At 47.7% G+C, this 11,969-nt stretch overlaps 2 protein-coding genes across 3 annotated transcripts in view; one reads left to right on the top strand and one right to left on the bottom strand.

The window, feature by feature from the left end:
- Positions 1-338: 338 nt before the first annotated feature.
- On the bottom strand, positions 339-11,963 carry MTHFR (methylenetetrahydrofolate reductase). Of its 2 annotated transcripts, none has more exons than XM_085309182.1 (12): positions 11,954-11,963; positions 9,077-9,328; positions 7,682-7,920; positions 7,260-7,370; positions 6,909-7,102; positions 6,172-6,422; positions 5,045-5,179; positions 4,536-4,716; positions 3,968-4,150; positions 2,048-2,149; positions 1,694-1,813; positions 339-1,161 (listed from the first exon to the last, which is right to left on the bottom strand). In XM_085309182.1, the coding sequence occupies exons 2-12, from the start codon at positions 9,316-9,318 to the stop codon at positions 964-966; spliced, it is 1,956 nt and encodes a 651-aa protein (XP_085165308.1). In that variant the 5' UTR covers positions 9,319-9,328; positions 11,954-11,963; the 3' UTR covers positions 339-963. The 2 variants fall into 2 exon arrangements, with proteins under 2 accessions (XP_085165308.1, XP_085165309.1); XM_085309183.1 differs by lacking the exon at positions 11,954-11,963 and adding an exon at positions 10,825-10,837.
- CLCN6 (Cl-/H+ antiporter 6) overlaps positions 9,317-11,969 on the top strand; it is a 21,518-nt gene continuing 18,865 nt past the window's right edge. The window contains exon 1 of the mRNA XM_085309227.1: positions 9,317-9,393. Coding sequence (XP_085165353.1) covers positions 9,317-9,393 — 77 coding nt within the window. The remainder of the gene's footprint in view (positions 9,394-11,969) is intronic.

Genomic DNA, 11,969 nt, shown 5'->3' with positions numbered 1-11,969 from the left:
CTGAGGCTAAGGCTGATAGAGTCATTTGGTCATGAAAGATAGAGTATCMTTCCCTACAAGTACTGGGGAAGGACCACAGCGCTTGTGGCCWTGCAGAACTTAGCCAAAGGCTGTAGCTGGTTGGTTTTTGCTAATCTRCTTTTTGCTAAAGGCTAGGATTTAAGCCTTTTTGCTCTAGCATGGAACTTTGCCCATAGTTTATTTAGGGTCCTTATTAGAAATACTGGCAGAACTGCTCTAGGAAGAAGTGTTTTCTTAAAGCCGTTGTCCTGAGGGGATTAGTTTGCAAACAAAGTCTTTGTGCCACTCGTAAGAGTGCAGCCTTGTGCAAGACACACTTCCCTTTTTATGCATTTTATTGCCCTTAGTCAAAGAAACACTGTGATTCCTATTCATTCTCATCCAGAAGTTAAATACATATTCCCATCAAAAGGCATACAGCAAATATAGTAAAAAGGGTACAAACAGCAGAAAATTTGAACCTTCTTCTGGAGTGAGTATTGAAAGAGTCTGATAGGATCAGTTGTGATCAAACAGATCTTAGGAGTGCAATGAAAAAGTAGCTTGTGTGGTTTTGGCCCCACAGCAGCATTTCTGGAATAAGATGACCAGTATCCCCCTGAGCATCATCACATCTGCACACAAGGGATCTCCTGTAATCAACATAGCAATGATCAGAACTTCTTCACCCTGCAGAGCTGGCCTTCAAGCTCAGTCTAAATCCTCAGCTCAGAGGTTCAGATGGTTCTGGCTGCTGATACAGTGAGAAGGGACCAGTGAGTTTTGTTTTGGGATTAAAAAAAGCATGTAGTGTTGGCAAATTAAAGAACTAGCCTGGCTCTGAGCAGAGGTGGTCACTGGATTTAGGAGTGTTTGGTACACCATCACCCTGATATTAGCTGCTTTTTCTCTCCCTGCAGTCAGTGGACGGAAGGAGGAGATAAGGGRATGGAGGAGGAATTTTCACTGCTCTGTTGGAGAATTCAACAGCTCAAAAGTGTCATCCACAACCTGCCAGAGGCAGTTTTCAAGTGGGAAGTCATTGTCCACCAGGTTGACCAAGTAGTAGTTGTCATGGATGTACTGGATGATCATGCGAGAGGGTGACTCCTCTTCATAGAGCTTGGCCCATTGCTCAATCCACAGTGCAAAGGCTTCATCCTGCCAAGGAGGAGAAAAAGAAAAAAGGTGTTTTTAGGGGTGTAACACATTAGAACTGTATTTTCATACTACCTCATTTAAGACAACCAGTGTCACGTATGGCTGGCAAGCCTGTGGCTTGCTTCTTTTTATCTTGGTAAAAAAAAAAGCCAAGAGCTGAGCAGGTAGTCGCCTCCTTTTCACATCAGTGGAAAGTGCCCTGAACACAGTTGAAAGGAGACACTCTTGCAGTAAAATGGCTCAATACTGCCTCTGTGTGAGACGGGAAGGGGAGGTACAGCCCAGAGCTCTCAAACTAGAAATGTGACACCAGTTGCTCTCAGCCTCCTCTTACTAGGTCTTTAGTGTCTGTGAAAAGCTCCTGCTGGGACAAAGCTCCCCTGGGAAACAGRGGGAGCTGTATTTGGACCTTAAGCTAATATCACCACTGTAGTCCATTGTGAGATATGATAAAGACATGAGGGTACAAACAAACTAGACATGGAATGCCCTGGACATGACAGCAATGTACCCAACAGGAAGGAAGGCTCACCTTCCAGAAGAGGAAGCTTACAGGATCCACCACAGTGGGCTGGATGATCTCTCTGCCTGGAAAGATGCCCCAGGTGACAGCATTAGGTTGCAGATCAGGAGCATTTGTGATATTCTGGCCCTGCCAAAGAAAGGAAAAGCCTTCTGAAGCAGCTCCTGGAAAAGCAGGTATTGACTGAGCCAGTGCACTTACCCTCTCCTTGCTAAGAGATCAGACAGCTGCTGCAGGTCACAGCTGACTTGTTTTCTTTTGCTCTCCCTTCATCTCCCACTGTTTCTGGGGATGTCTGAATCTTTGATATTTACCTCTCCCTCAAGGTGGTGAAAGGAAAGTATCCTATAAACAGCAGCCTACCTTGACGTTGACAATGTGGTAGTTCACCCGCAACTCGTACTTCTTCAGCACCTTGAGCAGTGCCGTGACGATTTCACTGGAGGTGAAGAACTCTAGGTAGGCCTGCAGGGGTGGTGAAGGGGGAGAGAGAAAGAGCCTTAACTCATGGCAGGGGTGGGAACTGTAGGAACAACCACGAGAACAGTTCTGGAGACTGTCCTGTGTGGAAGCCAGGCAGYGTAAGATGCCCAGAAATGAATACTGCAGAGGTGGCACAAGCAAAAGGCAGAGCAAGTTAGTAAGCGAACTGGCAGAGTGAAATCAGGGAAGACAGAGGTAACAGCCCAGGAGCTGCAAGATGCCTGTTCTGCACCCAGGTAAGCAGACAGGCTGGGATATGCCCCAGGCAATGTAACCACAACTGCTGTGCCTGGAAAGCAGCCCATGCCAGGCAGACTGCTTGGWAGAAGCCTGAGCTTGACCTCTGTTCTACATGTTATCCTCTGAAGAGCAGTATCATGCTGAAGCAGCCTAATCTGCTGGGAGGAGAAGCAAGGGTCTCAGCTGGGCTCTCCCAGGCACCCCACCATTCCCAGTTCTCCTCTTTTGTTCACAGGCTTCTCTATGCTCACACAACCTAATTCTTTACTTGCTCCATTGACTGCTGCTCTGTGCTTGACTGCTCTCAACAACTGCTTTCCCTCCTCCTCATTTCCTGGCTATTGTGTTGTATGATGGATTTCCTCTCACCTCCAGGGATTTTTTTTTTTTTTTTTTTTNTTTTCTTTGAGAATCACCTCAGAATCTCTTCTGCAAGGCTACAGCAGCATCTCTGCAGAGCCAGGGCATTCCCCATGCACACACTGCATGGAAGTGAGCTATTGTATGCTTTTTTTGAGGTAGAAGAAAGGATATACAGAAGCTCACCTCCAGAGATGCTGTAGCACAACTCCCTGCTCTATTCTGGGTAGTTTCATGGGTCTGAGGATGAAGTAATGGAAATGAGATTTGAAGATAAAAAATATAAAGCTGCTTGCCTTACTTTTATGTATAGATGGCATTGTCCTCAGGCCACCTCGTTTTCAGAAGAGAATTCTTGTCTTTTTTTTTTTTTTTTTTTGAAAATGTAACTGCATTTGCCATCTGCTGGTCTCACGGCTTTAGCAATTTGGATCCCTTTTGAACAAGGCTGCTTTGTTTCCTAGTTATAGCCTCTTCCCTGGCATTTACGTTGAAGTTCTTATCACTGCCCTTACTGGCTAGGCTCTAGCAGTACTAGGAAGCAGCTCTGAGGAGGGCCTTAAAATGCATGATAGTAAGAGGAAGATGTCAGAAGTAAGACTGCTTGCAGGCCACAGAATAAACCTGGCAACTTTCTGAACAGCACAACAGTTGGGGTGTGTGGTGGGAGCAACTGATGGAGAACTCTGCCTTAGAGCAGTACAGGTAGGAGAATTTATAAATGCCCAGCTATTAGCACGAGAAGCTTGGTGGTACAGATACCACCTCATTGCTTCCCATTTTATCCAAAAAAAATGGAGTGCTTCCACCAACCCTGAATAGGATCAGATGCAGTAGACAGGCATATATTTGTACCTAAAATACTCAAGGGGAYTTCATGGTGACCAGTGTCTTAACATATGGCAACTCAGAGTACCCAGTTTAAATGAAAGGAGTAAATTCATCACCCTGCTGTAGAAATGTGTTACCAGCAATTACTTGTCAAGAGTAGAAAGAAGGAACCATTAGGAAGGGGGAGAAAACAGCTAGGGAAGTAAGCCACAGAAATGACATAGTCTGTCTCCAGTGACACTGGAGGAACTTTTTCTTGTCTCAGCATGAAGGCTTTAGGATAAGGAACTGGCAAAGTATCTGCGTGAAAGTCTAGGACCTCCCACCTAAGAGACCAAACCAGGTACCTAGCCTAGAGGAATGCAGTACCTTTTGGAAGACATAACCCCCACTGGGTCCCCAGCCTACAATGGGGTCTGTGGATGGTTTGCCATTGATGTTTGGCTGGGAGTTGATGGTCAGGATTCCTCGTCTGTTGACCTTCTCCAGCTGCTCCTTCAGAAGGTTGGTCTCTGTAGCAAGGGGGTCATCATTCCAAGGCATACATGTAACCTGCCACAAGGAAAGATGTCTCACAATGGATGCAATAACCCTATGGTTAACAGCTGACTGTTGAAGGAACTCAGAGGTACCCTCATGCTATCAAATATGCCTGCCTCAGGAGACAGTTCCCAAGTTTGGTGCAAAGGGCAGGATCTCCTCAACCTTAAGAATGACTGCCGAAGCCTATCACTGCTGGTTCTGCCATGCTGCAGCAGCTTCCTTTTTAATGCTGAGTCCTAGCTTTGGCTGCTGGAGTATCCCACTATCTCAGCAATTTCTTTTGGATAGAGGCGAGTGTGAATCCTTATTTAGAAGGACAGAGTAGTAAGAGCAAGAGGAAATAAGAGCTGTTGTCTGTGCCACACTGACCTGCCCTTCCTGGGCTATCACTCACCCTATGTCCATTCTTGTTGGGCTCTCCAGTGATGTAACACGTGAACACTTCAAAGACACTCTCTTCACTGGTCAGCTCTTCTCCCCACATCTTCAGGAGCTCCTCCCGGGGAGATTTGCTCTTCAAGTAGAAGAGATAATAGTCCTTCAGTTCCCCAAAGGCTGGAGAGGAGGAGTTACCCCTGCAAAGGGAGCAAACAGGATTAATAGGCCACTGAGGAGTAAGATGAGCTGATCTGGTGATGCAACACAACAGTCACCTGAGAAGAGGAAGAATATCTAGCACAATCCACCCACCAAGAGACCAAAAGCCTCAGCACTTTGGTGCTGTTATCCTCACCTTACTCAACTCCAAGCAATTGGGAACCACTTCAGTAAGAAGCCACTGTTTCAGCCACACACAAGGTATTCTTAGGACATCTGCTAACTCCTGAGCCCAAAGCTGAAACCAGCTGTGCAGCACTTTCATACAACACCTCTACCTCCCTGCCATTGCAGGTGATAACTTACCATCGACCGTTGGGGAAATCATCCCACTCTTGAGTTCGATAGATGTAGCTCTTCGGCCTYGAGGCCCAGAATATTGGCCGAACATCTTCAACTCTTCTCTTGGGGTGAGCACTGACTGCCCAGGGCAGAGGGCGCCTGCACAGGAAGAGCAGACGTTAACAGAATTCCTCTGCTGACTTTCCACTGGAGGCTAGAAACCCTCCTCCTGGAGAAACTGACTCACAGAGATAGCAAATAACAGGGTCTGAGAACAACTAGACTTGTCAGGAAGGAGGACAGATAGCTTTTCATCCTTCATGGAAAATCTTATCCCACCCACTTCCCTCACAAGGTGCTTGGTGGGCATCTGTTAAGTGGTTAACTGCGGGACTGATGACCAAGATTGGATGAGGAGAGGGAAATGCAATATGTAAAGTTGTTTTTAACAAATAAGCAAAAAAAAACACCCACACCCCTAGTTAGCTGTTTTCCCTCTGCTACATCTTTCTGTGCTGGAGCCTCTGGATTCAGAGAGGACCTGTTCCCTGCATCAGCTGTGGATTTCTAGGGTGCTCTACAACAGGAGCTTACATAGCACTTAGCTATTAAGAGAGGAGGTAACAGATTTCAAAAAATAGATTTATTCCAAAGGGCAGCACTAAGAAGGGTTTNCACCCACACCCCTAGTTAGCTGTTTTCCCTCTGCTACATCTTTCTGTGCTGGAGCCTCTGGATTCAGAGAGGACCTGTTCCCTGCATCAGCTGTAGAGCACCCTAGAAATCCACAACAGGAGCTTACATAGCACTTAGCTATTAAGAGAGGAGGTAACAGATTTCAAAAAATAGATTTATTCCAAAGGGCAGCACTAAGAAGGGTTTGAGTTTTTTGAAGTTCCAGAGAAGGCTACTTTTAAGCCACTTAAAAGAAAGTCTTCTCTCAGCTACCCCCTTTGTCCTCCCAGCCTTTATCAGAAACCAAGAAAGTGTTAAAAGAAGTAGCGGAGGAGGAGTGCCAGTCCATCCATTGCTTGTGTTTTCAGTGGATGGGATGTGTAAATAGTAAATAGTACTGCCCCTTGTAAATAGCAGTAATTAGAGTAAATAGCAGTAATTAGAGTAAATAGCAGACGCTAGCATATTCTGCTCACCTGGGGTCCTCTTTCCACATGCCTAGGCGCTTAAGGACTTCAGTAGTGGCCACTTCCCGATTGAGGGTAAAAAAATGGAGCCCATGGACCATGCCACTATCTAACAGCTCCCGGCACATGGACACTGCCAGCTCCACCCCATAGTTCCGGATAGCTGCATCGTTGTCCTTGATGGGTTCAATCACATCTTTGATTTCTTGAGGCACTTCCAGCTTGGAAAGCCTCACCAGCTGGCGCAGGGAGTGGTAACCCTGGATGAAGAGGCAGGAGATTTTCATTTTTTCCAAGTCCTTTCCTGACATCCCAGTAACATAAGTACTTGATCTCAACTTGATTATGGCAGGAGATTTGGAAGTGGGGCTCCTGGATTCTACTCCTAGACCATTTCCCTAGGATGGTAATGCAGTCCTGGTCATGTCACTTCAGGTATTTTTTCCACATAACTTTATTCATTGCCTGACCCATGCTGACAGTGATGACACCAAAGCTGTAAATCCTTAGGACTTAGTGCCTTTTATATCCCTCTTTGCTGTTCAGGCATAGAAAACCTTTTAAGCTTGWTTTTGTAACCCCTAAGGGTTTACATTTGTAGGTGCCTTGCTGAATTATCAGATGTTGAGCATCCACACTTCCCAGAAATTTCGTGAGGGGTGTTCAGACCTCTTTCAGGCCCTGACCCACCAATACAGCCTCCTGGGTCATTATTCCCTCTCCAAGCCAGAGTTACCAGATTTCACCTGTATAGGGAAGATGCCAGGGACAATGGGACAGGTGATGCCAATGGCTTGACAGTCCTTCATGAACTTGAGAAAGGTTTTTGATCGGAAGAAGAGTTGCGTGATGATGAAGTCTGCCCCAGCAATGACTTTCTCCTTCAGGTGCCTCAGATCTGTCTCATAGTTTTCTGCTTCAGGATGACCCTTTGGGTAACCTTTAGGGGGAGTGGGAAACGGGAAAAGCTAGACCAGGACAGGAGACACTGGAATTCAGCCAATCTAGGTGTGCTGTCACAGCCTAGGCCCAGATGAGGGACTGCTGATTTCCCTATCTCAGACCCTGCCCCACACTCTGCAATGAAGGACATTTACCTGCTACACAGATGTCAAAGTAATCATCAAACTCATTGCGGATGTGCTTCACTAGATCAACAGCATAGTTGAATCCTTCTACCTCTTCCTCCCATTCCTCACCAGCAGGATCTGAGAAGAGAACACAGCTCTCTCCAGCTGTTTGCTGGATTTGGATCAGTTAGCTCTGCAAAAGCCTCCTGCTACCAAAAGGAAGAAAAAATGAAGCCTCAAGATTGCAGTTTTACCCATRGATTGCTTGTTTCTACCCTTGAGCTGAAGGGACTGCTAACAAAGAGATCAGGTGAAATTCAGTCTCAACATTTGTTTCCTGCAGTGGAAGGAGTCTCTAAATCATATTTCTCCATTTTACCCTGGAGTAAATTGTAATACAACATGACTTCAGCCCTATCCTCATAAGTGCTCTAGACAAAAGTGTTCACCTCCACGCAGTGCCATGATGTTCTTCAATCCCAGCCGCTTGGCCTTCTGCAGATGCCCTGTGATTTCATCCTTGGTCTGGTTGCAGCATGTCATGTGGAGGATGGTCTCTAGGCCACAGTAGTTGACTGCAGTGTTGGCAATAATCATGGAAGACGTCTCCTTATCAGACCCTGGGTCACCTGCAGGGTGCCAYGTCACATCAATGAAGAGGGGACCACCTGCTCCCATGCGATCAAACCTGTGGATTTTAGAGCTATGTTAATTTACCAGGTAGCTAGCTCCCCTCTCTGTGCCTAGGATATCTTGCTCACTGCCAAACTGCTAGCACCAGGCTTGGATGACAGCAGCAGAAGAGACAAAGTGTTAAATTATGAGTTTAGCAAGTGGCCGATGTAATAAGGAGAGTTGGCATTTAAGACTGCGTGAGGAGGAGCTGAGAATCGCTTCTGGAAGAAGAGGCAACTTAACTCTTCTCTGCAGAATTAACTTCCAGCACCTCTATCAGACTGATGAATCTTCTAATAGACAGCAATGCAAGTCCGATTGCTTTTGCGATAGGATATAATCCTGTCACCCCCTGTTCTGAGCTTTATTCTGGAAAAAAAAAAAAAAAAAAAAAAAAGACACACTCTTGGCTGTAGAAGCTAAGGATAGGGAAAGATGGACCAGATCTCTGATTTTTTTTTTCCAATCAAGTGTGCCTAACAGAAGAGACAAGTTCTCCCCAAACTTGTCTCCCTCCTGCTCTGGACTGCAACAGGCCCTTCTGTTTGAGGTAAATCTAGTGCTGACATAAAGCAGTTACAAAAACTGTGAAACTTTGCCTCCAAATGGGGGGCACAGTGGCTTCTGGGGCTCCCCACTAGGCCCCAGGACAACCTTTGGCTCTGTGGAGAACTGTCACCTTTCATTTAGCATGTAGATGGGGACATCCRTCTTGGAGGCTAAAACTATAGTGCTCAGTAATAGAGAGGCACAATCACAGTGGCTGGATGACCATGAAAGCAAGTGGGATTCTCTGTTCTAGGGACATAGGCACATTGACCATCAAGTAATATTTTCTGCTTCTAATGGGTACTTTTTCTGCTCTGTTGTCCCCCAGCAGTCTGCTTCAGCCACAGAGCACAACAGTTCAATCTTCACAGAGCATGGGAGAGGAGTTACAGTCTGACCTCCTTGGAAACCCAACCATGACATTTAACTCTTCAGGGCTTCCAAGGAAAACAAGTTACCTAGTGTCCATTACCCTTCTCAGCAGGAAAGCAGAGCCCCATTACCTGCTTCATCACCTGGAATGGGAGAGAGAGCATGGGCCTGAGCCTGCCTCATTAGCTACTCCCCAGCCCTCCACCAAAGGTACTTAATCTCTTCCCTTCCCATCTGGCAGCTCTCACCTGGAGATGAGATTGACAGCACCACTGGCTGTGCGTGGAGGGAAGAACTCCAATGAGAACCACTTGTCTCCAGAGTCCTGCCGTCGGCGCATCTTTTCCCGCAGTCGCTCATGACGTTCAGCATCAAGGACAGGGGTGGAGCACCGTGAGCTGTCCTTGGAGCTCTCACTCCCACTACTGCTGCCACCATCAGACTTGGAGCTGGAGCTGGCACTGCAGGTATGTTGAGTCTCATTGACCATGGTGAACTTTCTGGAGGAGAAAAACAGAAGGAGCACAGTGGGCATGAGAGAGAACACAGATCTTACCAAGGAGCAGTAAGTGCTGGGGTGGGCAGCAGATGACTGTAGTTAAAAGGGAAGGGAAACCTCTGCCAAAAACACTATTAAACATCAACAACAAATCATTAAGCCGTTCCTTTTCCCAGGTATCACTACAAGCTGCAGTGGGGAATCTATCTAGAAGCAGAACATAGAAGGGTGTGTTTAGATAGTATTAGCACAAGCAACACAGCAGATGGCTTCATGCCACCTTGATACAGCTCTTCTGGGGCCGCTGGGTCAAATTTGGCTCTCAGAACAGTCAGGTCAACATAACTTTGGCCCTAAGCTGACTACAATTTAGCAAGCCATGCTACCCATGTGAAACAGGTGAGCGCCTCTTTGATTTTGTGGCCTTGGACTGGACATGCCAGCAATTTATGTTAGAGCAGCTGCCTGTTGGACACGATCATGTGCCATCTGCACAATTTCCCTTCTGTTTGTTCCCAAAAAGGCAGTGGTTTTTTTTATGGGTAGACGGCAGGGGAAGTGCTGATGGGGTAGGTACACGAGAATGCACAGACTATTGAGTGGTCGAAAAAAGGAAAGAATCTCCTCTGAGTCAGACTACCATGACAAGTGCCAGGCTGCTATAGTCTCTCTGCTTTGTCCTTGCTAGCATCAACCAGTTGCATTTCTAAACCTTAGTTTTTCTCCACGAGATACACCATCTCCACGAACGTTTGTTCCCCGAGCCATCTGCTCCGCACTCTCAGCTCTTTCCTCCAACATATATGCTGTGCTTGTTCCTTTCCTCACCAATTGTAGCTGCTCTGAAACAAGTTCAGCAGAAGTCAAGTTCAGCTGACCCAACAAGGTGTCCCATATGGGCAAATTGTTCCTGGAAGGACAAACTATCAACCTCATGTAACCATGGATCAGCATGTTTCCTGYGGAGCTGGGAAGAGGAACACACACAGACCATCCCCTTTTCCCTGCCCAGTTGTAACATGATCAGCTGTGCTTGTTTGGCTTTACAGAGGGAGGTGGGGGGAACAGCATTGCACAGCAAGTCAGAGGCACAAGTGGGTCTAGGCTGCACAACTCTGCTTAGCTCTCTGGGTCACAACCGCACTGCTTGATGTCCTCTCCTTGAAGTGCTTTACTCTGTCTCTTGAAAATTAGACAGTGATTACAGACAATTAGAGAAGAGCTGCCGTAAAGTTTTTCTGCATTATTTACTTACCTACCTGCCAAAWCTTATAATCAGTAATGTGAAGGAGCAAGTTGGCTGAACATGACATAACATTGGCACCTGTTTTGGAGGAAATGGTTGCACAAGCTATTGCACTCAAGACCATGTCCTTGTCATAAACTTTGTGGGTTTAGGTCAGCCAAGCAGACTTTGAACTCTTCTTCCACTGTTTATAGTGCAGTTGCCAATCAAGCCAAAAAAACAAAAACAACAACAACAACAAAAAAAACAACCTTTGGGAGAAAGTCTGCTTTACCACTTGGGAATCTCTCCGAGAAAGGGGTGCAAGACTTCTTTTGCCAAGAGAAACAGGGAGTCTCAGATTTCTTGTGTACTAACATAGCAGGCCATGGTAAACGCAGCAACACAGACCAATTGACAATCAAAGCAAAAGCAACCAAGTGCACAGTGAAAGCATGGACCAAGCTCTCATCATTGACAACTCACATATCTGTGGACAAAAGCTTACAGGTCTTGCAAAAAGAAAAGAGCTTGTCTAAACAGCAAAAGCAATTGCAAAATCAGACAGTCTTAAATACCAAGCAGCTCCTTTGGATCAATTCATGCTCCTCAGGGAGCCATGTCCCTACCACGCTGCAAAGCTCAGAGCAGAGATCCCTGGCCCAGCACATTTGATGCTGGTTTGCACAGTGTGCCTGTTGTATTTACATGATGCTGGCTGGACCTATTTATTTAGCTTTGGGGTGTCTTTCCTGCTAGGCCAGAGTTGACTCCCGAAAAGGCAATGCAGAGGTCTGCATTCTCCCAAACTTGATTTTGCCCCCACCCCAAGCTAGTTAAACTCAATTGCACGTCTGCCAGGGCCTTGCTAGCATGAGGCTAATGGGCTCTACAGGGCACAGCCRTCTTCCCCTATCCTGCAGGAGCAGGCCGCGGACTTGTGTCTGCATCTGCTGCCTTGTCTGCAGGGTAACTGCCGGGACAGCTGGATGGACGCAGTCCGCACTGCCGGCTAAGGGGAAGCCCACGGGAAAGGCCCAGCAGGGCTTGGGTGTTCGCAGGGGCGAAGGGGGAGCCGGCAGCGGGATGCCCGGGGGCCCTGCCGCGGCTGCCTTTGTGCTCGCCGAGCCGCCGCCGCCAGGGACGGAGGGAGAAGCAGCTCTTCCCCCGGCCGCCTTGCCTGCACCGGGCTGCAGCCTAATCGCTCCTTCACCGCAGGTGACCCCCGGGGGAGCGCGGCCCGGCCCGAACAGGCAGGGCTKCCCCTTCCCGAGGGAGCCGGCCCCGCTCCGGCGTGACAGCGGAAGCTGCCGCCGCTCTGGAGCCGCCGCCCCGCCGAGCATCCCGGCGGCGGCGGGACGGGGACGCGGATGGGGACCCGCCCGCCCGCGGCGCGCTCACCTGCCCGCGGCGCGAG

The sequence above is a fragment of the Rhea americana genome, unplaced genomic scaffold (assembly GCF_003343005.1).
Source record: "Rhea americana isolate MKP2758 unplaced genomic scaffold, rheAme1 scaffold_293, whole genome shotgun sequence".
NCBI classification, from domain to species: domain Eukaryota; kingdom Metazoa; phylum Chordata; class Aves; order Rheiformes; family Rheidae; genus Rhea; species Rhea americana.
Note: the sequence above shows the minus strand (reverse complement) of the source record. Positions and strands in the feature narration are given on the sequence as shown.